Source organism: Dama dama, chromosome 18 (genome assembly GCF_033118175.1).
Source record: "Dama dama isolate Ldn47 chromosome 18, ASM3311817v1, whole genome shotgun sequence".
Classification (NCBI taxonomy): Eukaryota; Metazoa; Chordata; class Mammalia; order Artiodactyla; family Cervidae; genus Dama; species Dama dama.
In genome coordinates this window covers 12705338-12733171 of record NC_083698.1, presented here as the reverse complement: position 1 = coordinate 12733171, position 27834 = coordinate 12705338, and the positions used below count along the sequence as shown (strand labels likewise).

The 27834-nt window shown below is 42.1% G+C and overlaps 1 protein-coding gene across 3 annotated transcripts in view; it reads left to right on the top strand.

Annotated features, from left to right (window-relative positions):
* The window catches only part of SLC25A13 (solute carrier family 25 member 13), a 227306-nt gene that overhangs the window by 157385 nt on the left and 42087 nt on the right, over window positions 1–27834 (top strand). For all 3 annotated transcript variants that reach the window (XM_061164932.1, XM_061164931.1, XM_061164934.1), the window contains 2 exons: window positions 398–450; window positions 1786–1866. In XM_061164932.1, the coding sequence (XP_061020915.1) occupies window positions 398–450; window positions 1786–1866 (134 nt within the window). The remainder of the gene's footprint in view (window positions 1–397; window positions 451–1785; window positions 1867–27834) is intronic.

The following is a 27834-nucleotide window of genomic DNA, read 5'->3' as shown; positions in this document are numbered from 1 at the left end:
AGCATATAAATGGCTGAACTGTGGGCAGTGAGGGAGCAGGGTGGGGAGATGAGAAAAGCATTTAAAAAAAAAAGAATATATTCACTAAAGTCTACTTATTTAAGAGGCAGGAGGGAAAAGAGCAAATTTGTGAATAATGAGATTTCCTGATTCACTAACACTGTTGACTTACCCAACGTGCAAACGATCTAAAATGTGAGAGGGAGTTTGTGCAGACCTGGCTCTCACACATTAGTACCTAAACATTCCATTTCGAGTATTCTCATCAAAGGTAAGAACGGAAAGTTGCAGCCCAGATTGCCCCGGTTTTTACATGGTGATCCCCTCTTTAGAGCTGTTGATATGTTTAGTCACTGTTAATTTATTTAAAATGCTTCTACTTTTTGTTGTTTTTCAGGTCTGTTGCCACAGTTATTGGGAGTCGCCCCAGAGAAGGCCATAAAACTTACAGTAAGTCTTTTGATTTGATGCTTCTGATGAAGGTAGTTTGCACATATTCAGGAATCTAGCAGAGATTCTTACGTGAAATAGCAGGTCTGTTTCCTCAGAGGCGCTAACTGATTTGAATGTAGGGCACTCCCCACACAGAGCTTTTTATTATTCCCCGAGGTAACACTGAGCATCCGAAAATGTGATAATGTATTTGAGCAAGATTTTTGGTGGTTGTCACCATTATCATCATCATAGCAGGGGCAGCGGCAGCAACTGCGTCTCCTTCAGTGCTGACTGTACCGGCTGCTTCCACGTTTTACCTGGGGCTGCTTTCATCTTCAGAGCACTGTGGACAGTTTTCAGATATGGAGAGTGAGGCCCACGGGGGTGAAGTATCTGCCTGCATTTGCACAGTTCATCTGTGGGAAAGCTAGAATCCAAAAGCAGCTTTTCTCTGACTCCAAAACATATCACTCAAGTACACAAGTACTCAAGTAGAGAATTTGTTCGAGGTGTATTGCGTAACATTTGCCAGAGCAACAGGTTGAGGAGTCTGAGTTCTGATTGAAGTTGGTGCTCCATCAGATTGGTTCTCCAGTGCCTGACTCTTATCTGACAGGTGGTAAGTAGTTAGTACGGATTTCTGGAACGGGTCAGTGATCACATTTTCATCACTAAGGTCATAAAGCCCCGGAGAGTTAAACCTTCCCTCTGGATTGGGCTGTGTAGTGTTAGTGCTGAAACTGTCCTTTTATCATCTTCTGATGTGAGACTGGAACAGTTAATCTTCTGATTGATCCTTAAAATTGCTTGTAGTATACACCATTTTGAGAATATTGTACTTAATTAATTAATGCACTTGATGTTCTTTGAGAATCCTTGAGAAATTTCTTAGATGCTGAATTTCTACCACGCTGAAAGATCTGCTCAGCTAAATGTGTTTCAGTGATGAAGCTGTTTGAGATTAAATCCTGTTAGAAGACTTGAAAGTGATTTTTAATCAAATCTTCTAAAGTTTTTAAGTTATAAAATGTATGTTTTAATTGTGTCTCTATTGTTAATATGTCTCTCTTTCTAGGCTACGGTAATTGCAGACATATATGAATTAGGCTTGTTAAACCACCTCTCTTAATTTCTTTCTCCTCCAAACATCAGGAATGCATATCTATATATTCTAACTTTCAAAAACGACATATATGAGATCAAGAGCAAAGTCTTAAGATTGTTCTTTTATTCAGTTTATGATTCCTCGAAAACACTGAAAGAAAAATAACATTTATGTACAGCTGTATATGTGTGTTTGATGACTGTCTCTATATTTTTTATCAGCTTCTCTAAATATTTTTCTTCAAGGTGAATGATTTTGTGAGGGATAAATTTATGCACAAAGATGGCTCAGTCCCACTGGCAGCAGAAATTCTTGCCGGAGGCTGTGTAAGTACCTTTTGCGGATCTCAACACTGAAAAGACCTGTTTCATATACACAGCCCTTCCATGCTACCCAAGTGTGGACTAAGGCTTCTGTTCCCCACAGATCCTGCTCAAGGGCACTGTCTACTAGGGCACCCTGGCGTTTCCTAGACAGGCGGCCGTTCCTGAGGTGGAAGGGGTAAACGTCTCTGGTCTTACTGCCTGTTGAGTCGTGCCTGTTAAATCCGCCATTGCTTGCAGCTGGTTCTGCGATAGAAGTCGTCTGTGGCAGAAGTGTTTGGCCTTTGAGCACATCTTTGCTGATCTTTCCTGGAGTTTTATTTTTCGCGCAGTCTTTCCTCATGCCACCCTCTGCTGGGTCAGGCACTGGAATTTGTAGTTTGAAGCCAGCAGCCATAGCCCTCTGCTTTGCTTTACTTCACACACGCCAGCAGGTCTTCAAGGCTCCCCGTGCTTCCGGGGGAAGGAGGTGGGGGGTGATGGGCAGAGTGCGCTCTGCATTGTCAGAAACGCTTGGAATGAGTATTTCTTTATGTGGACGAACGACCTGCATCTTGTTCCCGAGCTCGGCAAAACATCGAGTCTTGTTTTAGTTCACGTACGGGTTTGTTCATGTGAATGTAAATACCTTAAGTAAGTTAAACTCTTCTACAAAGACGGGTGCTATTTAAAGATAAGGTTGGTTAAGTAAATGGTCTTTGATCACTGGGGCAATAAATATGGGTATATTTTCCATCTAAACCTGTGTTTCTTGTACAAAAGATGAGATCACTTTTTTTTTTTTTAATTCGCTTGTTCTGTGCAGGAATTGGTGATCATAAAATGATCTTTTCTTGAGAAGTCATTGAGTTTAGAAGTTGGGAAAACACCCAAGAATATTAAACCTTTGTCTAGAGAGGGCTTATTGTCCTAACATTGAATAGGGTTCCCTGAGTGTAGCAGGAGCAACAGAGTCCTAGCCTCTGGTGATTCTGAAGAGGTGGACGGAATTTGGCTCTGGCCTGACTCTTTCTGTTTGATCACTGACCTGTCAGAGACGGCCAGGTAAGATCCCCTTGTCCTGTAACTTTAGGAGCATTGAGGATGGAAAAAGGCAGCCTTTAATGTCCTAAGTGAAAAGGACACACAATAATAATCAAAAAGAATATGAGGAGTTGCAGAAATGGCTTTTGCCAGTAAGTATTCCTTTAAAACAATGATAGCTTCCAGTTGAATAACTAGATTTTCTAATTTTCAATAGGCATGACCATGGGCTATATTTAGTCTATCCTCCAGGCTGTTACCAGGGGCCCAAGAGAACAGGCCATTTCAGTAGGTCAGGTAGGTTTGTTATTTTTTTTAAGTCAGGTTTTAAGCTTGCTGAAAAGACATGATTATATATCTCTGTAAGAATTTAAAGTGGAAAACTAACTATGTGATACTACTCAAGATTTTTGGCAATAATCTTGAGCTTTATTTTCTTTTTATGAAAGCATTTTGCCCACACACAGGCCTGGGTGCCAAGGAGATTGGTCGTGGCACGTATCGCCTGCCGTAGGTGGTCTTGTTTTTTGTCTGTGGTCGCCCATTTCAAATACAAAGCACCGATTGGCATCAGACGTGGTGCCTAGTTATTGTAAAGTGGTACAGCCCCTTTTCAAACCTGATCTAAACACAGGCTTAAAGTTGGAGCCACTGGGGCTTTACAGCTACTTAAAATATCTGCGAAATGAGGTTTGCCATTCTTCATCTCAAAGGTTGGGGAGACAGTGGTCCTCCGTGTTTCAAGTCTCCTGTTTTGATTCCTCCTGCCCCTCCTTACCCCATGCCATTGCTTTAAGAAGTAAGAGTTTATTTTTCAGGTAAGCAATCCTGTAGGTGGCAAACAGTCTAGGTCCTTTAGATCTCTGAGTAGTGGGTGGCTGGTTCCATTCAGCGTGTGTTTTGGAAGTAGTACCCACATCTTTCTCTGCAGGCTCTGGTGACTGTGTCCCCATGCTCAGAGCCCGTCACATGCCCCCTTAGAGGGTCCTTGTGAGAGTGCTTCTGCCTTGCTGGCCAGCCTGGACAACAAAGAGTTTAAAAGATGGTGTCGCATGGGCAGTTCCCCTTAGTTCACCCAAGCATTGCCCAGCCCCGGGAGCTCACCTGGCTTTATTATTACAGAGGATTAGCATACATGGCTGGCTTTTGCATTTATAACCCCAAATTCTGGTTTCTTTGAAGATGGTTTTTTGTGTGTGTGTTTGGTTTATAATCTGTTTTCTACAAAAACACAGGTAAGATGCAAGGAGGTCCTTGTCTCCTAACCTTAACTGTCTCCTAGCTAAACTAAGACCTGTTTTATAAGATATGTATTAGGAAGACAACAAAAATTATAGTAAATTTGAAGGAAAAGGTTGGAGGAGAAAGAATAAAATTGATCTCATTCGTTAATTTTTAAGATAATTAAATCTGTGACTGAGAGATTAAAAAAAAAAACTCTTCTGTTTCATTGATGTACATAAAATGATGAATCTAGCCTTAAATTCACTTACCACACTAGTTGTGCTGTGTGCTGTGCTCAGGCATGTCCTACTCTTGGTGACTGTTTGGACTGTAACCCACCAGGCCCCTCTTTCCATAGGATTTCCCAGGCAAGAATACTGGAGTGGGTTGCCATTTCCTACTCCAGGAGATCTTCCTGACCCAGGGATCAAACTCCAGTCTCCTGCACTAGAGGTGGATTCTTTAATGTTGTGTCCCCTCACCCCCGCACTAGTTTAGAGCACTGTTAAAAGTTTGACTTCAGTTTTCTGAGTATTTTTGTAGATTGACACTTACCAGTAGTGATATAATCAGTACACTAGATGCTGAGACTGGGGTTTACAAACTCTTAGTGTGAAAGGGGCCTTTTGGTTTATGCTTGCTGTGTTTACGCTGGTTTTCTGCTTTCTAAGTTAGTCTAAGAGTTGTAGGAGTTTTAACAGAGACCTGGAGCCTCAAGTGTTCCTACATAAGGTATATATACTGTCTGTTTCTTCCAGCCTTTCTTTCCTTCCTGGGTTGGGAGCTCAGTCCAGGAGGGAGACCGCTCTGGGGTGGTCATGGTCAGCAAAGGTGGAGGCTCTCAGGATATGGGGCAGAGGACAGAGGACCTGTTGCCACTACCCATCTCCATTTAGGTTCCCAGTGACTTTAAACCTGACATGTCATCTCTGAGTATGTTGTTGTGATTGCAGTGTTGCTGCTACTTTAGGAAAAAATAACATATATGGTGCCATGTGGTCTGTAGGTTATAGTCCTCAATTCAAGCAAATCCTGTGCCTATTCTAGTGGAATAGAGACTTGAAATCTAGAAGGCACTGGGGTCTTTGGTTTTTGATCTTCTGTTCTTAAGGTTGTCTGAAAAGGAGACACAAATGGTTCCATCATGGCACCATTAGATTAGCCGTCTAATCTATTTGGCATGAAAATCCACATTGAAATGAAAAGAAATTATATTCACTGGGAAAAAATGTCAAAAAAAGATAAACCTCCATTCTATAAAGCTTGTATTTAGTAAAAATTATCTGCTTACCAATAAAAATTAATAGTATTCTGCAGTAATTTTTGGAAGGACAAGCAGATATGCTTCTTGAACAATAGTCCTGTGATAATGGGCTTCCCTGGTGCCTCAGTGGTAAAGAATCTGCCTGCCAATGCAGGAGATGCAGGCAACGCCAGTCTAACCCCTGAGTTGGGAAGATCCCCTGAAGGAAGAAATGACAACGTGCTCCAGTATTCTTGCCTGGAAAATCCCGTAGACAGAGGAGTCTGGCAGGCTACAGTCCATGGGGTCACAAAGAGTTAAATGCTACCGAGCACAGTGGGTCCACAGTATTTTTCTTTCTTTTTTAAATTTTATTTTATATTGAAGTGCAGTTGATTAACAGTGTTATGTTAGTTTTAGGTGTATAGCAAAGTAATTCAGTTATATATATATACATGTATGTATCCTTTTTATAATTCTTTTCCAATTTAGGTTATTAGAGACTATTGAGCAGAATTCCCTGTTCTATACAGTAGGTCCTGTTGGTTATCTATTTTAAAAATAGCAGTGTGTTCATGTTGATCTCAAATTCATACTCTATCCCCTGCTGCGCCGTTAACTCTAAGTTAACTCTAAGTCCATGAGTCTGTTTCTGTTTTCGTGCATACATGCTCAATCGCTTGGTCGAGTCTGCTCTCCACAACCCCACGGACTGTAGCCCGCCAGGCTCCTCTGTCCATGGAACCCTCCAAGCAAGAATACTGGAGTGGGTTGCCATTTCCTCCTCCATTTTCTGATTTGTAAATAAGTTTATTTGTATCCATTTTTTTTAAACAATTCTGTTATGTAAGCGGTATCATATGGTATTTGTCTTTATGTGACTTAACTTCACTTAGAATGATAATCTCTAGGTCCGTCTTGTTGCTGCAAATGGCATTGTTTCACTCTTTTTTATGGCTGAGTAGTATTCCATTGTACACATGTACCACATCTTCTGTCGATAGACATTTAGGTTGCTTCCATGTCTTGACTATTGTGAATAGTGCTTCAGTGAATATCGTGGTGCATGTATCCTTTTGAACCATGTTTTCCTCTGGATATATGCATAGAGTGGGATTGTTGGGTCATATGTTAGGTCTATTTTTAGTTTTTTAAGGAACTTCCATACTGTTCTCCATAGCGACTGTACCAATTTGCATTCCTACCAACCGTGTAGGAGGGTTCCCTTTTCTCCATGTCCTCTCCAACGTTTATTGTTTGTAGATTTTTTTTTTTTTGGTGATGGCCATTCTGACTAATATGAGGTGGTATCTCGTAGTTTTGATTTGTATTTCTCTTATAATTAGCAATGTTGAGCATCTGTTCATGTGCCTGTTGATCATCTGTATGTCTTCTTTGGAGAAATATCTATTTACATCTTCTGCCCATCTTTTGATTGGATTGTTTGGCCTTTTTTGATATTGAGACACATGAGCAGTTTGTAAATTTTGGAGATTAATCCCCCATTGGTCACATCATTTGCAAATATTTTCAGCTATTTTGTGGCTTGTCTTTTGTTTATGGATTCCTTTGCTATGCAAAATCTTCTGAGTTTAATTAAATCTCATTTGGGGTTTTTTGTTTTGTTTTGTTTTTATTTCCATTACTCTAGAGGTAATGGAAAGATAGTAATGGAAATTGCAAAAAAGATACTGCAGTTTATGTCAAAAAATGTTCTGCCCCTATGTTTTCCTCTAAGAATTTTATAGTATCTGATCTTACATTTAGGTCTTTAATCCATATTGAGTTTATTTTTGTGTATGTTGTTAAAGAATGTTTTGTTTCATTTTTTACATGTTAACTGTCCAGTTTTTTCCCAGCACCATTTCTTAAAGAGATTGTCTTTTCTTCACTGTAGAATCTTGCCTCCTTTGTCATAAATTAATTGACCGTAGGTACGTGGGTTTATTTCTGAGCTTTCTGTCCTGTTCCATTGATCTGTTTTTGTGCCAGCACCATACATTTTTGATGACTGTCGCTTTGTAGTATAGTCTGAGTTCCGGGAGTCTGATTCCTCCAGCTCCATTCTTCTTAAGTCTTGAGATGGCTTTGTCTCTTTGGGGTCTTTTGTGTCTTCATACAGACTTTAAGGTGTTTTGTTCTAGTTCTTTGAAAATTGCCGTTGGTAATTTTTCCATCAAGATATATACAGGTACATTTTTGTGTGTTTATGTGTGAATCTATCTAATGCTTATGGGAGTGTTTATTCATTTTAAGAGAAAAAAATAATTAATGTGTTCACATCATTGGTTCTGAAAGGGATTGGTGAGAATATGCTCATGGAAAAGCATGACATGAAGAGCAATCTTAACACATGGTTGACTGGGGGATTTTTGCAGAAATTAATGCTTATGGCCAGTTGATTTGTTATGTAAGTGAATATTGAAATAGCTCCTGTCAATACCGTTCAAGTAACAAAAGATGTATTAATATGTCTCTGTTCAGTAAGTTAATTGCTCACCCCCAGAAGTAAGTATTACCCTAATGTTGTTGCCTATATTCCCATTACTGTGGTAGTTTCCACATACATGATATTTTTATGCCTGTGTGTACAGCTGTGTATCAAAATACCATTTTTGAGGGATGTTTTTATAACTTTTTTTTGCTTTACATTCAATTACAATTAGTTTTTATGATTTAGAAAAATAAAAAGACACAGACACCTGTGTGCCTACCGCTTAAGATGTCACACTTGACAAATGCAGCCAGAAGCCCACATGTACCTGTCCCAATAGCTCCCCCCCCAATCTCCCAAGAGATAGACCTATCCTGAAGTTGGTGTTTTTCATTCCCACGCCTGCTTTTTATACTTGTGGTAACATCTGAGCGTATCCTGAAGCAAGATAAATGTTTGCTTTTGGATGCTTTGTCCTGACCCAATAGAACAAGAACACAGACCCAGAGGTTCCTGTACTGGTGCCTTTGCGTATTTTCTTACTAGTGCAGCTGTGTGCCTTGCTTGGAAGAAAAGAATAGCAAATGGGAATATTATTTTCAAATGCTGTAGTGTGGCTGGCATACAGCAAGTCTGTCTTAGAGATGTGTGGATTTATAGGATTTTGCATAAATATAGTTGGAACTGTATATTTATTTCTTGTTTTTTTTAATTTTTACAGTGTTGTGTTGGTTTCTGTCATACGACAGGAACCAGTCATAATTGTACATATATCCCTTCCCTCTTGAGCTTCCCTCCCTTCACCCATTGCATCCCTCTAGGTCAACACACAGTGCCAGACTGGGCTCCCTATGCTGCATAGTGATTTCTCACCAGCTCTCCATCTTACATGTGATAGTGTATATGTGTTGATTGTACTTTCTCCATTCATCCCACTCACTCCCTCTCCTACTGTGTCCACAGGTCCATCTGTTCTCTACTTCTGTGTCTCCATTCCTTCCCTCAAAACAGTTCATCAGTACCATTTTCTAGATTCCATATATATGTGTTAATATACTATGTTTATTTTTCTCTTTCTGACTTAACCTTGCTCTGTATAGTACGTGATAAGTTCATCCACTGGAGTGGTATATTTATTTAACCAAGTATTAATGCAACTTGGAATTACTTCCCGAAGTCATTTCTTCAAGCCTACCATTTAAACTCATGCCAAATACTGTGTAAATTTAAAATTGTAACCCACCCCGCCCCACCGCTGCCAGTACACCAGCTCCCTACCTGCCTTACTGTCCCCGCTCCTGCCCTTCTTCCTAATGGGAACGATGTCAGTGTTTCTCCATCACTGTGGAGGAAGGATGTTCTGGCTCTCTATTGTTGTGTAACAAGTCATCCTGAAGCAGTAGTGGCTTCAAACAGCAGTTTACGACTGTTTCTCCTGGTTCTGTGGGCTGACTGGGTGCACTGGGGCAGTTCTTCCCTGTGATGTCCGTGTGGTGATGGGCAGACAGCAGCTGGCTGGCATCGTCTGAAGGCTGTACTGAATGCCGTGTGGCCCGTGCTGACGCTTACTCTGGCCTGGGAGCGTCTGGGGCTCTCGTCCAGACCACCTACTAGGTTCCTCGCTGTAGCCTGAGCTTTTCAAACCTTGGCAGCTTGATTCTAAGAGAATGCTTCCCCAAAACAAGCATTCTAAGAGTACTGGGTGGAAACTGCAAAACTTCTTATGGCCTAGCTTTCAATAGCATTTCTGCTTCATTCTGTTGGTCAGAAAAGCACTATGCCAGTTCAGATTCAGGAGGAGAGAAGTTAGACTCGGTCTCTGAATGAATGAGAATGAATCTTTAAACTGTCACTGGAGGGTTCAGTTAGCAGTGTCAGGATAGGAGCGTCGTCATTGCCCTGCACTTTATGAAGGTTTCATAGTTAATCACATGTCTTCTCCAAGGAACAGTTGGTGATTCTAGAACCCATTCCTGTTCCATAGCACTCTTGGCTGCAGGGAGCAGAAGCTTCCTGGAAAAGGAGTAACTCAGTGAAAGTTTGCATTAAGGGTATAGATGAAATCAGGGGCTCTTGAGATTTAAGTGGGCTGCTTTCTCTGTTTTCTTTGTGGCTTCTTGGTCTCTCTCACTGTGACTTTGCATCTCTGCGTAGTTTTCAAAGACTTTTCTTTTCCTTATTGGGATATAATTCCTTTACAATGCTGTGTTAGTATCTACTGTACAGTGAAGTGAACCAGCTACAAGGCTTTGCCTTTTTTTAGAGCGGTTTTAGATTCACAACATTGAGAGATAGATACAAAGAGTCCCCATGTACATCCTGCCCCCATACCTGCATAGCCTCCCTGTGATCAGCATCCCCACCAGAGTGGTGCGTCTGTTACAACTGATGAAACTCCATCGACACTTTAGTCCTTCAAAACCCATAGTTTACCTTTGGGTTCATTCGTGGTGTCATGCATTCTGTGGGTTTGGACAAATGTATAATGACATATATCCATCACTATAATATCATGCAGAGCATTTTCACTGCCCCGAAAATCTGTGCTCCATCCATCCATCCATGTTTTCCTCCCTGCCCCACCCCTAGTTGCCATTGATGTTTTTGGTGTCTCCATAGTTTTACCTATTTCAGAATGTCTTATGGTTGGAACCAGGTAGTTTGTAGTCTCTCCAGATTGACTCTTTTCACTTAGTAATGTGCATTTAAGGTTCCTCCATGTCTTTTCACAGGGCTTCCCTCATGGCCCAGTGGTAAAGAATCCACCTGCCAAACAGAAGATCTGCATTCGATCCCTGGGTCATGAAGATCCCCTGGAGAAGGAAATGGCAACCCACTCCAGTATTCTTGCCTGGGAAACCCCATGGACAGAGGAGCCTGGTGGGCTACAGTCCATGGGGTCACAGAAGAGTCAGGCATGACTTGGCAACTGAACAACGACAGTATTCCTTTGAGTGTACCATAGTTTATCTGTTCTCCTACTGAGGGACATCTTGGTTTCTTACCAGTTTTGGCAGTTGTAGATAAAACTGCTATAAACATCCTTGTGCCAGGGTTTTGTTGAAAACATAAATTTTCAGCTCCTTTGGGTAAATACCAAAGAGTGCAATTGTTGAATCTTTACTATGAGACTATGTTTAGTTTTTTAAGAAGCCTCCTAACGGTTTTGCAAAGTGGCTGTGCCATTTTGCATCCTGCCAGCAAGGACACTCTACACCCTTGTCAGTGTTTGGTGCTGTAAGTGTTCTGTGCATCTTTTTACTTTGATAATCCCATGTCTTCTCTTCCTCATGGTGTTCACTTCAGGAATTCCTTTTATGTTTTTGCTGGCCATCTGGTCTCTCACTTTACAGTTTGACCTTCAACTTATTATCATCCTCAGCTCTAGCTAATTGCTTAATTTTGTTTTGCTTTTCATTTAATTTTTTGAGAGGAAATATGACTGGCAAGCCTCAACTTGTGTGCTTGGTCGTAGAGCACTAGTGTGTGTGTGTGTGTGTGTGTGTGTGTGTGTGTATGCGTGTATGCGAGTCACTCAGTCGTATCCGACTGATTGCAATCCCGTGGATTGTAGCCTGCCAGACTTCTCTGTCCTTGGGATTCTCCAGGCAGGAATACTGGAGTGGGTTGCCATTCCCTTCTCCAGGGGATCCTCCCAACCCAGGGATTGAACCTGAGTCTCCTGTATTGCCGGAAGATTCTTTATCATATGAGCCTCCAGGGAAGCCCATGACATACCAGATAGTCATACCTTTGCTTGACAAATCTGTTTGTTTCAACTGTTTGTAAATGTGTTCAAACCCTTGTTGCACCATTTTGGTTTTTAGTTTGAGTTCTGGAAGTAGCCTATGAATAACAGTGTAGGTACTTCTGTCATAAAATATACCCAAAGCCTTATTCCTTATGACTGAGCTTGAAATCACTTTCAGTCAGTCATTTCAAACCAGGGAGAAAATTCCCTCATGTAATGAACACATGTCCTGGCAATCAGAGCTGGTCGTCAGAGTGTCTCAATTGGATTTAAGTCTTCTGTGATCATTCTCTTCCCATGGCTTTCTGTGGAGATGTGGCCTCATGGCTTAGTATTCTTAAGGCAGAATTCTAATTCCTCTGTGCCGGTGCACACATTCTACTTAGAAATACAGAATGATGCAGCACTCGGTCATTAAGGTGAATTTCTATGAGATTGCGGCTGTGGCACATGTCAAGTAGTCAAGATTTATTATGTGTTATAATGATGCTTTGGAAATAAGGGTATCATTTTTAATACCTACATTATAATTTATTTGTAGTTTAATGAAAATCTAATGGCTAGTTACATTTTGATATTGTTTTTATTTGGAGTATCTCTAGGAGACTTTTTGCATACCCCTGAAAATACAAAACCATGTTGTAAGGTCCCTCCTCCCCCCATGGTAATTTATAATAATAGTTTGATAGGTGACTTCCAACAAGATTATAGTGAATTAAATTATCCTTGTTTCATAAACTTTAGATTATTTTAAATAATTTTCATATTTTTACAAACAAAAAATTGTACCAAACATACATATTTTAGTCAAGATCATATCATAAATGTTTTCTGTCTTTCAACATGTGATTGTGATTTTTAATTCAAAAAATAACCGTATTAAAGCTAGAGTAGAAAACAATGCAAAAGAAACTGTCCATAATTCTTCAGTTCTCATACTGTAAATTTTCTTAGTCTGTATTTATGCTTTGTCCCTGACTTCCCCAACTCTACTGACTTCAAGGCTCAGAGGTTGTATCAGGTATTATTAATATGTATGACCTGTTGTCTTTGTCAAATGTGGCCCTGCTTTGCTATTTGAGCTCTTCCTTGATAACTTTGTGCTGACAGCTAGTTGAATCCCGGGGGCCTTGGGTAGATGTTGACAGGACTGAGACATCTATAAATGCACAGGATGGGGCTCTTGTCTCACTCTTCTGCCTCTGTAGAACCTTGTGTCTGACATATGGGAAAGGCTTAAAAATATTTATGAAGTGAATAAATAAATGCTTGACTAGCAGGTGTTGGTGATGAGGGCAGTAAATGTAGGATAGTCATTTGATACACTGTGTTGCCACTAACTTAATTATAGATGGGCAGTGAAGACACAGTACCTCCAAGGATTGGAGCAGGGTGAAGGAATTGGTGGACCTTAGGAATACCTCTAACACGCCTACACACGTACACCCCAGGGTGTTTCTCAAATAGTATTTTCATGGGTCACTTAGTAAAGGGACCAAGCTTTATAAGCTCATATTGGCTTATTTGAATTCATTTCTAAAAATGGCAAATAAACTAACCAGCAAATATATACAGAATCTTAAGAACAGGATGAAGATATACAACTTGGGGCACTTGGTATAACTTAACTCATTGTTGCTTATGTTCTTAGTAGAAAAGATTTTATTGGATGGTTAACATGTGAAATTATGTCAGAATCATGAAGGAATCGTAGAAAAGAATGGCTTTAATAAAAAAAAAAAAAAAAAAGACTGACAACGCTCAAATACCACAACACACCTACTAGAGGAGGCAAAATCAAGAACGCTGACAGTACCTGGGCTGGTGAGGATGTGGAGCAACAGAAACTCTCGTTTGTTCCTGGTGATGGTGCACAGTCGTGCAGCCACTTTGGAGGTTTCTCACAAAGCTAAACCTCCTCTCACAGTGAGATCCAATAACTATATTCTTTGGTATTTACTCAAAGGGGTTGAAAACTTATGTTTTCAGCAAAAGCCTTGAAACAGCTACATACTGTATGGTTCCAACTATAGGACATCCTGTAAAAGGCAAAACCATGCAGACAGCAAAAGGATCAGTGGTTGCCAGGAGTTGGGAGGAGGAAAAAAGGAGGAAGGGAGGAAGCAGAACACAGATTTTTAGGGCAATGAATATACTTTGTTTGATTTTATAACGCTGCTGATATGTCAGTAACCATTTTCCCAAACCTATAGACTATACACCTCCATGAGTGAACCTTAATTAAGCTCTGGATTTGGGAGGATTATGAAATTTTGCTCCTTCACAGTTAGCCCAGTAAGTCTTCTGGGGGGTAGGATTAAGGCACTGAGCTGCAGTGAGAATTCTCTGGCCTGCCTGGTGCTATGGAAAACTCTTTCTCCAGACTTTTACTTGAACTTGGAGCAAAAATAAAGGCTATCTGATGGCAGTCAGAGTTCAGAACGCTGGCCTAATTGGCTGAGGGCTGCCTTTGTGTGTGTGTATGTTAGTCACTCAGTCGTGTCCAACTCTTTGCAACCCCAGGGACTGTACCCCAGCAGGCTTCTCTCTCCATGAATTCTCTAGGTAAAGAATACTGGAGTGGTAGCCATTCCCTTCTCCAGGGGATCTTCCTGACTCAGGGATCGAACCCCGGTCTCCTGCATTGCAGACAAATCTGAACCACCAGGGAAGCCAAGGGCTGCCTTTGGTGGCTCAGAGACGTCGTCTGACCTGGAGCAAGTCCATCTCGTGATAGACCCTATGCCAGCCAGCTGTTGCTCTTCTGTTCTCCCTTCCCCTTCCTTGCAAAAATCTCAGTTTTTGTTTGACTCAACACAGTTCAAACCCTGGGTCATCCTTCTGGTTTTCTAATAAATAGGGGAGGGAGTTATAATATGAAAATATGAAGAAAGGTTGGGTCCTATCTTTCATACAGTTAAGATACTTTAGACATTGAAGATCTGTAAATCATTAAGGAATTCTGGTAGTTGTAGTCAAAATAGACATAATATAACAGGCAGAGCCCAAATCTGAATGTATTTGACAGGTCTATGACTTAATTACTTTTTAATAACAGTCAAACCAATTCCACTTCGGTTTGTTGGCCAGGCTTCTATAGGCATATTAAAACCTTATGAAGTTGAAAACTTGAAACTTAGTATTTGTAAACCACATTAACAGTGTAGTTTTTTTCTGCCTTGCCATGTAGTTAAGAAATTAAGAATAGAGGATTTCAATTTGGTATCTGTCTCAAAAACAGGTGAGTGGTAAGAATCTGTTCTCTTTTCAGAATTCTTAGCAGTCAAGTCACAGATCTTTCCCTTAAGAGCTTAATTTACACATCAAATCAAAGGAGAAAATTCCATATTGCTTTGTGTTAAGAGGCGTGCATTTAGTAAGTTTAACTAAGTATATTAGTTTTCTAGGCTTGCATAGCAAAATGCCACAGGCTTAACAATAGAAGCGTGGCTTAAACAACAGAAGACGCTTTTCTCACACTTGTAGAAGCAGGAAGTCCAAGATCTAGGTGTCTGCAAGTTTGGTTTTCTTCTTAAGCTTCTTTCCTTTGCTTGTAGGTGGCTATCTTCCCCCTGCATCCTCACATGGTCACCCCTCAATCTGTGTATTGTCTTTATCCTAATCGCTTAAGGACTCTGGTCATATTGAATTAGGGCACACCCATAAGACTTCACAAACTGTTGGTCAGGACTGAAGCGACTTAGCACGCACGCACGCATATAACTTCATGGGCTTCCCACGTGGCACTAGTGGTAAAGAACCTGCCTGCCAATGCAGGAGACATGAGAGATGCAAGTTCGAATCCCTGGGTTGGAAAGATCCCCTGGAAGAGGAAATGGCTACCCACTCCAGTATTCTTGTCTGGAGAATCCCATGAACAGAGGAGCCTGGCAGGCTACAGTCCATAGGATTGCAAAGAGTTGGACGCAACTTTAGCACACGTGCATATGACCTCATGTTCCCTTCATTACCTCTTAAAAGGCTCTGTCTCCAAGTGCAGTCACGTAAGAAGTATAGGCTCAGGTCTTCAGTATACGAATTTTGGAGGGACAGGATTCAGCCCCTAACCCCAGGAGTTAAGATAAGGGTTCTTTTCTCAGCTGCAGCACAGGTTCAGGTTCTTGATCACAGCAGGGTGCTGACCCCTCGTGAGTGCTCGGACCAGGGGGTCCGGCACTTTCCCCTCACAGCTGGATGGAGTGAGCGGCCCCTCAGCCTCATGCCCTCATATCTTTGCCAGCTGCTCTTTAAGATTGCCGAGCACCTGCCCGTCTTCAATATTTGTGAACAGCAGCCGAGTGCCGTTGGGCACTGCGTTTGAATTTAATTCACCCACTGTTATTTGCTGAATGTCTGCTTCTTTACGTGTGTTCTTCCTACACCATGATTATACCTGCACGACATACGAGTGACATGCAAGTTATTTTCATGTCTCCATTTAACATTGAGGTAGAGAGTAAATGGAAAATGTGTCGAAGCTTAGATTTCCTAAGAAATCTTTGTTTCCCAATTTATTCAAGTAACACATTGTGTTATCACTTGAATATTTATCATCTAAAGTAAATCATTAGACATTTACTAGGTAGACCTTTATTGTAGTTGCAGTTTTATAGTTTTATTTGTATCTAAATAATCAAAATAATGTACATAGGTTTTAGTTTAAAAAAAATACCTCATACTCCATAACTTCATATTAATCTATTTTTGACACATGTAAGCACACATTTTTGAATGTCACTGTGCAATTAGATATTCTTAGCACATGTCACTTGTGAAAAGCACTTTAAATCTAAGTACATTCAATTGAGCATAATTAAAATATCAAGATACATATTCTTCATATACATTTTGCCACTTAATTTTTTAAGTAGCTCTAAGTATCTACCATGTGAATTCAAATTAAAGGGAGGTGATTAAATTACAGTTATATTTAATGCTTTTAGTTTAAAATATAGCAGAAATTACACTATGTTAAAAAAAAATACACTGCTATGTTTTCTGTGGACAGCAGATTGATGACAGAATCAATTTTTTTTTTTTTTTTTTTTTTTTTACATGCAATACTGTTACTATTCTCTGAGTATTCACAAGACTATTGCCTAGAATGGTGGGGATTCATAAGGGCTTTATTGTCTTGTGAGTTCTTTTGACGCCTCCCAAGTCCCAGGAAAGAATGTTCAAGGAATGCATCTTGGTTAGTAAAGAAGCATTAAGAGAAAGGCTTGTTTAGTTTGTAACAGGTGAGAGAAAATGAGTTATGGGATTCCTGAACATCTTTTAGATTATCTAAAAGGTTATCTTTTAAATAATGTGTTTAGGCTGCTGCTATTTCCTGTGATTGTAATCATGAGCAGAAAGCCTCAAGTCATGTTTAATTCCCCTGTTGCTGCTGCTGCTAAGTCGTTTCAGTCATGTCCAACTCTGCGACCCCATAGACTGCAGTCCACCAAGCTCCCCCGTCCCTGGGATTCTCCAGGCAAGAACACTGGAGTGGGTTGCCATTTCCTCCTCCAATGCATGAAAGTGAAAAGTGAAAGTGAAGTTGCTCAGTTGTGGTCGACTCTTTGCGACCCCGTGGACTACAGCCTACCAGGCTCCTCCGTCCATGGGATTTTCCAGGCAAGAGTGCTGGAGTGGGGTGCATCGTCTTCTCCATAATTCCTCTGTAACTTTTTTTTGTTTGTTCCCACCACGCAGTTTGAGAGATCTTAGTTCCCCATCCTGGGATTGAACCTGGATGGAGCCTGGCAGTGAAAGCGCCAAGTCCTAACCACTGGACTATCAGGAAATTCTCTATTCCCATATAACTTTAAAACCTACTTGATCATAATCATTGGCCCTAAAATAAGTTACATTTCAGTGAAGAGCACTGTTCTTGGAGTAGAGAATTTGGGAAGTACATTAAGATTCTAGATACTGTTGCCTTGCTAAATATTTGATTTCTTGAAATTCTGTTTCTAAGAAAGAAGTATTTCTTCCCTGAATAAAGTTAACTATGCAGATCAGAAGTGTTAATAATGAAGTAAATCCTATAGTATGGCAGAAGGAATTTGGGTGGCGAAAGTGGGAGAAAGAGAAGAAAAAATCACGCTGACAGAAGCACTTGGCACTGAGCAAGAGCTGTGAGAGAAGCCACATTTTAGGTTCTTTGCAGACTATCTAGCCCATTTCAGAGAGGGGGGTATTAGAAGGAAAAAACCTATATTTTACTTCAAGCCTTGAGGACCGTATCATGGGAAAAATTAGAGTGTTTGGAAAGAATGATGCTTTGTGTTGACAGAACACCATTCACTTGAGAAGCATGGTGCGCGGGCTTCATGCTGACATAGTTGTAGCTTCCATAGCCCCACGCCCCTTTCTGGTTGCTCTCAGCCCTCCTGGAAGCAGAAATGAGTTTATGAAGATCACAGACTTCAGAGGGACTCTCGCAGCTACAAGTGTCATATGGAGATGTGCGCTTTTATTTGTGTCGGTGGCAGGATCAGGCATCTAGCATCCACTTGTGCTCTTCCCTTTTGCTTCAGTCATTTCCAACTCTTTGTGTTGACCCCATGGACTGCAGCTCCCCAGGCTCCTCTGTCTATGGGATTCTCCGGGCAAGAGCACTGGAGTGGGTTGCCATTTCCTTCTCCAGGGGATCTTGATCCAGGAATCTAACCTGTGTCTCTGAGGTCTTCTGCATTGGCAGGTTTATTCTTTATCACTAGTGCTGCCATAAACCCTAGCATCCTCTTGGGATGGCTTTAAAAGCCAAATATTAGAACTTGACCTTGAACATTAAGGGTGATTGTGTTGCCTTTCCCTTCTAGCAGTCGTATCGCCTGATCAGAAGGAGTATACGGTGCGTCGTTTTCGGCAGGGGAAGCTCTTCTGTACTGTGCTCAATCTAGTCTCTTTCTCAGCCCCTTCTGTATACATTTCCACAGTGGCTTACCAGCTGTTGAGAGCAGCCCACACCTAAAAGAACAGAGACCAGCCCACAAATAGTGTTACAATCTGTGCTGGCTATCTACCGAGCCATTGTCATGTTTACCAGGACGTGATGATTAACAGTTTTTCAGTTGGAAAAAAAAAAAAAAACAAAACTTCAAAATGGAAAAGTGCCCAGAATGTATTGAATGTTAGCTTGAATTTCATTAAATATAATTGAATGGATTTGTATTAAATAAAAGCCATCAGGTTATGCCGAGCTCTACGGCATCACCTCTCACTCAGTTAGAGGAGTTCTTTCCATCCTTTTTTTACTCCCCCTTTGTTTGACCTGATGAGGCCACTTCCTATGAATCCTGCGTATGACCATGCTTTCCTATGAAAGAAGGTTTAACTTGCAAGTTCCTAGGAAAGAAAAATTTGAAAACTCAATTGTACTGGCTTTAAAAGGGCTTGTTTAACCTAAATTCACCTAAACAGAGTTCCGTCGTGTATTTATTAATGGTACCCAGTACCACTGATGGAGCACTGTGGTGTGCTGGTGCTTGGCACTGGTTTTGGTACCAAAAACCAGTCTGGTAGCAAATTGGTGCTTCCGGTACTTGTTCCCATGTTGTCCTCTCATCACCCTCTAAAGAACACCCCAAATATGGGCTCCATGAGGGTGAGGATCTTTGTCAGTTTCGTTTATTCCTATACACCTGATTCTACAGTTGGCACGTTGGAAGCATGAAGAGCATTCATGTCACTGTGTCCATTTTACGGGGAAGTAAGCTTTGAGTGTGTAAGAAGTTTGTCAGAGCCTCAGCTGTCGATCATGGGGCCACACTGACTCCCAGCAGCGCCCCCCCACTTCCTGAGCAGCTGCCCTGTGTCGGGCACTGTGCTGGCTGTTGGTACATACTACTTTATTTAGTCCTTACAATGAGTCTATGAGATGGTTACAACTCTTTGTTGTTGTTCAGTAGCTAAATCATGTCTGACTCTTTGTGACCCAGTGGACTGCAACATACCAGGTTTTCTGTCCTGCACTCTCTCTCGGAGTTTGCTCAAACTCACGTCCATCGAGTCGGTGTTGCCATCCAGCCATCTCATCCTCTGTCATCCCCTTCTCCTCCTGCCCCCAATCCCTCCCAGCACCAGGGTCTTTTCCAGTGAGTTAGCTGTTCACGTCAGGTGTCCAAAGTATTAGAGCTTCAGCTTCGGCATCAGTCCTTCCAGTGAATATTCAGAGTTGATTTCCTTTAGGAATCAACTGCAAGGTTGGATCTCCTTGCAGTCCAAGGGACTCTCAAGAGTCTTCTCCAGCACTACAGTTCGAAGGCATCAATTCTTAGTGCTCAGCCTTCTTAGTACAACTCTCACATCCATACATGACTGCTGGAAAAACCATAGCTTTGACTAGATGGACCTTTGTCGGCAAAGTGATGTCTTGGCTTTTTACTTGTTTATTTTTTTGCCTCTACTTTTTAATGCACTGTCTAGGTGTGTCATTACTTTTCTCCCAAGGAGCACACATCTTTTAAATCTCATGGCTGCAGTCACCACCCACAGTGATTTTGGAGCCCTGCAAAATAAAATCTTTCACTGTCTCCACTTTCCCTATCTGTTTGCCATGGAGTGGTGGGGCTGGATGCCATGATCAAAACAGCCCTATGTAGTGTTTAAACTGGCTGCCTGCTGCGTCTTCCCGTCTTCGGGTGGAGGGCTTGAAGGCACAAGCAGTGGCCTTGAGCTCATCCTTAGATGTCACTAACAGCCTCGTCCTCTCATCTATGTTGCAGGTCAGACTGACTTCGCCATAATTTCACTGGAGAGCCAGAGCGTAACTCTGCTGCTGCTTCTTAGGGCTCTTACGTTGCTTTCATTTATGCTTTAGAACTTGAGTTGTGGCTCCTTATGCCAAATCCTGATCCATTTGATTCTATTTTCTGTATCTTTGAAGGCTATGTAGTAAAACTAAGACTAATAATTGTCAGTTTCTGCTGTGAATCGAAATTATCCCACAACTCTGTGTGTGTCATTAAAGCAAATCTGCAAGCTTTACAAAACTCCCTTCCACTCCCCCTCCTCGCCTCAGAACTTGTGCTGTTCTGCTTAAGTGTAACATAATTATCTGTTTATCTTTTCACTCTCCCTAGATCTTTTTCTCCTTAAGACCCTAAATAAATTTTCATTCCACCTTGCTTGCTTCCATAAATGACTAGCATTCTCTCTTTCTGCCCTTCCCTTGAGAAATGGAGATGACAGGAGCTCTAATTTCTCGGCCTCCCTCTGCAGTCACAGGTCGCTGCATGCACTGGACTTCACCTCCCTGTCTCAGCAGCCTTGGCTGGCTGCCTTCTCCCTTCGGGAAGCCCCTTTCTTGACGTCTGTGCCTGGGTCACTGTGCACTGTGGTATACAGCTGGAGGGTCTCATCATTTCTTAGCTCTTTGTTGTTGCTTAGTCACTTAATTGTGTCTGACTCCTTGCGACTCCATCGACAGTCACCCCCCAGGCTCCTAAGACCATGGGATTCTCCAGGCCAGGACACTGGAGTGGGTTGCCGTTTCCTCCTTCAGGGGATCTTCCCGACCCAGGGTTCAAACCCGTGTCTCCTGCATCAGCAGGCAGATTGTTTACCTCTGAACCACCAAGGAAGCCCTCTATCCTGGGTGTTTCGTCTTCCTTTCACCCCATATAAACCCTCGCCTTCAGGAGGCGCATACGTAGGATGATGCCCTCATCCGTGTCTCAGTCCTTAATTCCCAACTTGCCCTTTTACTGTCTTCTGGATGTGTCATTTCTCTAGGTCTCTTTGTTCCTCCATTTTACACATATGCAAAAACTCAGATCCTTTCTCTGATCCTACCCACTTTCAGCCCCACATTCAGCTCCAAGCCCTGCTGATCTCTACTGCATCACCCCACCGCCTTTCTCAGGGCTTCCCTGATAGCTTGGCGGTAAAGAACCTGCCTGTGAATGCAGAAGACATGAGATGTGAGTCTGATCCCTGAGTCGGGAAGATCCCCTGGAGGAGGGTTCCCTTGGAGGCAACCCACTCCAGTATTCTTGCCTGGAGAAGTCCATGGACAGAGGAGCCTGGTGGGCTACAGTCCACGGGGTGGAAAAAGTCAGACACAGCTTAGTGATTGAGCACACACACCACCCCCCCTCCTAATTACCAGTGTAATTGTTTTAATTCTGGCTTTTCTTCTCTCTCACCTAGTCCACTAAATGCTTGATTTTTATCCCTGCCTCAGGGGTTCTCCCTTCTAGTAAACTCTCCCCTCATAGCTCAGTTGGTTAGAATCCGCTTGCAATGCAGGAGACCCTGGTTTGATCCTTGGGTCGGGAAGATCCCCTGGAGAAGGGATAGGCTACCCACTCCAGTATTCTTGGGCTTCCCTTGTGGCCCAGGTGGTAAAGAATCTGCCTGCAGTGCAAGAGACCTGGGTTTGATCCCTGGGTTGTGAAGATCCCCTGGAGAAGGGAAAGGCTACCTACTCCAGTATTCGGGCCTGGAGAATTCCATGGACTGTATAGTTCACGGGGTCACAGAGTCGGACACGACTGAGCGACTTTCACTTTCACTTTGCTGCCAGTCACCAGAGACCTAGATACTAGTCCCAACACTGGCCGGTTCCTAAACTTCACTTACCAGCTTCCCTCCCACCACACGCTCACACCCAGGCACCTCCCCAGGGGGCAGCTCCACTCACCGAGCTTAGCAGTGCAGGCCTTCCACGCACTGGCCCCACTAGCCTTAATTTCCACCGTACTGTCTCATACCCCTTCCAACCATCTGAAGTGATGATTCTTCCATGCTCCCATGATAAGCAGTGGAAATCAGTGCTCAGGTTCTGGCATCCAGCAGGTCTGGTTTTGAATCCAGGCTTTCCCTTCTTAGCTGTGTGACCTCTGGCAAGGTATATAACCTTTCAATCTCACTTGCTCACTTATAAAATGGAAATAGTATTATCACCTATCTGATGATGTTTTGAGGACCCAAAGAGAAAGTCTAACAGAGCTTTTAGCAAGCCCTCAGTGGATGTTCCGAGATGGTCATGTTGATTTCATCGTAATTATCCTTATTAGACTCTCTTTGGACAATTGTGCTGCTGGTTTTATTTCCCTTCTGAGTGTGGCGCAAGCTCTTGTCAGGGGGACTGTGTCTTTCTCTGCCTGGATTTCCTAAATCCTAACTGCGGTTCAGTGACCAGTTTACATGTTACCTTCTTTTTTCTTTTTTTCACCAATTCTGTTTTTTATTTTTTTATTTTAGTTGTGGCAAAAACACATGACATATAACTACCATCTTAACCATTCTTTTTTCTTGATTTATTTATTAATTTTGATGGCACTGGGTTTTCGCTGCTGTGTGAGGGCTTTCTCGTTGCAGTGAGTGTGGGCTACTCTGTTGCACTGCACAGGTCTCTCATTGTGGCGGCTTCTCTCCTTGCAGAGCCCAGCTCTTGGTGTGTGGGCTCAGTAGTTGGGGCACGTGGTCTTCGGTTGCCTGTTGCGTATAGGATCCTCTCGGACCAGGGATCGGGCCCATGTCCCTAGCATTGGCAATTCCTATCCATTGTACCACTAGGGAAGTCCTTAACCATTCTTAATTGTACAATTTAGTAGCGTTAACTGTATTCGCATAGCTGTGCAACAAATCTCTAGAAGTTTTTCATCTTAAAAAACTGAAACTCTGCTCTTGGAACAATTTCTCATTTCTTCCTTCTGCCAATCCCTAGAAACCATAGCTTTCTATGAATTTGTCCTTGAGGTTCATCCATGTTGTAGCATGTGACAGGATTTCTTCCCTAAATAACAGTCCAGTGTATGTATTTCCCACCTTTTCTTTGTATATTCATTGGCTGATGGACATTTTGGCATAAAATATTTTAAATATTCACCTTTAAAAAAAGGAACTTAGAGATATAATCAAGTTAAAGTGGAAACTTTGTTTACATCTTGATTCAAACAAACCAATAAACACATTTTGGAGCCAATTTGTATTTTTTAACTTTGGACTAGGTATGAGATGATACCAAAGAAATATTGCCAATTTTATTATGAGTGAAAGTAATACTGTGATTTTGTTAGAAAATGCCCGCACATTTAGGGAGCCATACTGAATCATGTAGAGGTAAAAATTAGGTTATATGATATCTGTTGTAAAATGCATCAAGCAGTAAAAAGGAAAAGGTGTTTAAAAAAAAATAAGACAAGTTATACAAAGCCACAGTAATCAAACAGCATGATACTGGCATAAAAACAGGCATATTAAGCTAATGGAATAGAATAGAGAACTGAGAAACACATCCTTGTGCATATGGTCAAATGATCTTCAACAGAAGTGGCAAGACCACACCGTGGGAGAAAGAATGGTTTTTTCCAGCAAATGGTGTTGAGAAAACTGAATATGCATGCATGCTAAGTCACTTCAGTCATATCCAACTCTTTGTGACCCTATGGACGTGGCCTGCCAGACTCCTCTATCCATGGGATTCTCTGGGCAAGAATACTAGAATGGGTCCCCGTGCCCTCCTCCAGGCGATCTTCCCAACTCAGGGATGGAACCCACGTCTTTTATGTCTCTTGCATTTGCAGGCAGGTTCTTTCCCACCTGGGAAGCTCTTGGGAAAAACAGATATCCACATGGAAAAAAATTAATTTGGACCCTTACCTTACATTAAATGTAAGACCTGAAACCATAAAACTACTAGAAGAAAACAGGGGAAAAACTTCATGATGTTGGATTTGGCAGTGATTTCTTGGTGTGACACCAGGGGCACAGGAGCAAGATTAGACAAATGAAACTTTATCAACTTGAAAAACATCTGTGCACCTATTATCTCCTTATGTGCTTTACCACCTCCCCAGATTATCCAGGCTCGCGGAAATCTTTCCCTCCTTTGAGTTACATACCATACGTTTATCTTATGTGCCATGTTTTGTATTCATAAGGGATATATTTCTTGGACTCAGTAGAAAAGCCTTCCTCTGCCTGTTGGTTGTGTAGCTCTCAAGTGTCAGTTGCTGTATTAGTTTGTTAGCGCTGCCATAACAGAATGCCACGGGTGGGGTGACAAGGTAGATTTATTTTCTCGCATTTCTGAAGGCTGGAAGTCCAAGATCAAGGTGTCAGCAGGGTAGGTTTCTTCTGAGGCTCCTCTTGGCTTGAAGACGGTTGCCTTCTTGCTCTGCTCCTCACAGTCCTTTCTCTGTATATACCTGAGTCTGTATCTAAGGACACCAGTCACATTGGATTAGGGCCTACCCACAGGATTTCAGTTTACCTTAATTAGTTCTTATCAAGTCCTATGTTTGATTTTAGTCACATTCTAAGATACTAAGGGCTAAGACTTTAATATATGAATTCTGGTGGAACACTGTTCAGCCCATAATAGCTGCTTCCATCTTTCTATGCCTCAGTTTCCTCTTATGTAAAATCTGGAGGAAAAAAATAACCTATTTCTTGAGTGAACAGAAAGCATATAGAATATTGATACATGCAAAACAACACCCTAATAGCCTGTGATGAATGCTTAATGAATGTTTATTACCTCCAGTCCCCTTTAAAACTCCTTGAGAACAGGAATGCTTTCTCACTCATCTTGTGTCCTTACTGTTGCTAGGACAAACTTGGAACCTGATGGCTTAAAAATATTTGGCGAATTGGGACTTCTTGGTGGTCCAGTGGCTAAGACTATGGGCTCCCAATGCAGGAAGTCCAGGTTTGATTCCTGGTCAGAGAACTAGATCCCGCATGCCTCAGCTAAGACCCAGCACAGCCAAATATATATATATATATTTTTTTTTTTTAATTTGTTGAATAAATGCATGAATGAATGATCAAGCCTCAGAAGTGAATCTGCAATAGGTATGTGAGTTTCTGTTTAGGTGGATCCAGATACTGGATATTAACTAAGATTTCAATCATAAAGACTATGCTGAGAAGCCTAAAAACAAGTCAGTATCCCCATTGTAAATAGTTTATGCCACGTGGAGCTGGTTCTAATGTGGAAAACTGTCACCTGGCCTGCTTGCCACAGAGTCCAGAAAGTCACAGGGAAGTGCTTTGTGACAAATTTGTACACATACAAAAAACAATATCTTCATAGCCAGAGGCTTCAAGTGATGAGGGACACGGAGACATCACGTGCACAATAGGTGTTCCTGTCCGCTGTCTGCAGATTCAGCTGTCTTTGATCTCTGCAGAGGCGGGATGTGGGGAAGGCGCTGTGAATGGACAATAGGCCAGGAGGCTGAAGAGGGACCGTAGCGTACCATTCAGTGATCGGGTCGTGGTGGTGCCCGGACCCTGTGCATCTGATGATAAGTATCTTCCCTTGGTGCCTCGGAGTCTCATTTCCTTCCAGTTTGACTCCAAAGGACCGATTCATCTTCAGCCCCACTGCAGCGTGCCACTTTGAGTCTATAGGTTCTTTCTTTCTGAAGCCCCAGAGGTAATGAGCACATCATCATTTTTCCCTAGTATCACTGCACTCTTTTCTCCCCACTGCCCCTATTTTCTGCAGCTCTCTGGAGGGAACTTTTGCATCATCCTTAGTGATAGACTTCACTATGCTGCCCTAAAAGATTGATATCTGTCAGTTGGCTTGGAGTCAAGGGAATTGAGTATTCTTTCTTATTTTATTGTATATAATATTGACTTTTGTGGTTGTTATTTATAAGATAATGAATGGGCTTCCCTGGTGGCTCAGTGGTAAAGAATCTGCCTGCCATGCAGGAGATGTGGGCTCGATCCCTGGGTCAGGAAGATCCTGTGGAGAAGGAAATGACAGCCCACTTCAGTATTCTTGGCAGACAGAGGAGCCTGGCGGGCTACCGTCCATGGGGTTGCTAAAGAGTCAGACACAACTTAGCAACTAGACAGCAACAACAAAGGTAATGAATAAGATAGCAATTCTATACCTAAACATCATAACCTTCAATAACGTTATTACTACTTGGATATGTATAAAAGGTTTGTTAAAAGTTTAGATATAAAACATGTAAATGTTACTCTCTGTAAGTATGTAGAAAACTGGAATTAGAAATCAAAGCCTTAAGCCCTTTAAGCAGCCTCTCAGAGTTGAAAGGCAGCCTAGAGATGATGTAGTGAAGTAAAATGATTCTCAACTCTCACTGCACATTTTAATCATATAGGGAGGGGCAGATGCAGAAATTCTCATTTAATTTGCCAACAGTAAGATCTAGGAGTCACTGCTTTTGAAAAGCTCTTCACGCAGCCATCACATGCCACCAGGGAGGACAGTCATCAGTCTGAGAGCTCGAGGGCAGGAAACCAGTGTGTTTAGAATCACAGCACGGTGCCGGCTGCTCTGCATCCACCATCTCTTTGGTCCTCGTGACAAGTGACATGGTCCGATTAGTAGTGACTGAGGCTCCGTCGTCACACGTGATGCTCAGCTGCCCCTTAACCGCTCTTGGCAGCACGTGGTGAGTGTGCATTGGACTTCTGTTCTTCTAGAAGATCCATGTACATGTGCGCTGACTGCTCTCTATTCTACCCTTGGTGAACATGGGCTTCCCTACTTTTGAGCTTTTAAAAGTCAACCTCAGGCTAATTCCAGCTCAGCAAATCCTTCCCAGCAGTGCTGCCGCATGGAACAGTTTTAAATTTTTATTTATTTTTGCAACATGAAAACTCAAGTCCAGAAGCACAAACACAGTCCTTTACTGTGCCCTCAGCCCTGGTACCAGGCCAGGTCCCTTTTATCTCTTCGTTTTGCCTTCCCTTAGGCAACTCCCTCCCTGTCACTTGGAAAGATGCAGGTGCAAACTCACAAAATAGTCCAGGGCTGTAGACAGGCAGGGGTCGGTCTTCTGGCCCACCTGCAGGTCGCAGGCGTGTGAGCAAGGTGTGGCTGTTCTGAGCCCCAGAGCAGGGGAAGTAGCATGGCTTCGTGTGGACGGAAGACCCCAGGAGGCCTCCTTCCCCCTGGAGAGGGGCCTTCTGTGTGTCTTTTCATGAATCCAAACCAGATTTTTTCTACAACTTCCTTAGTCACCCAGGAGAGATGAAGATGATGGGTGAAACATGATATAAGCAAGTACAGACAGGGAGTCGGTGACTGTCTAGACAGAGGTGAAGACTGCCTTCTCCGTAGTTTATATGGGTGGAGAGAGGAACATTCCAGACTGTTTTTAAGAATGTGTGTCTTGACTAAGTTTGGTAAAAATGGAAAAATGATTTGATTTAGACAGTTAAAGGATGAACATTTTACTTTGTTTCTTTTTTTTTCGGTTAACATTACCTCTCAGATAAGTTGTGCTGCAGTATTTATTTTTCTTTATGGAAGCATGACATGGTCTACGTGGAAGAAACAAAAAATATAGCAGAAAAGAAAAGAAACCG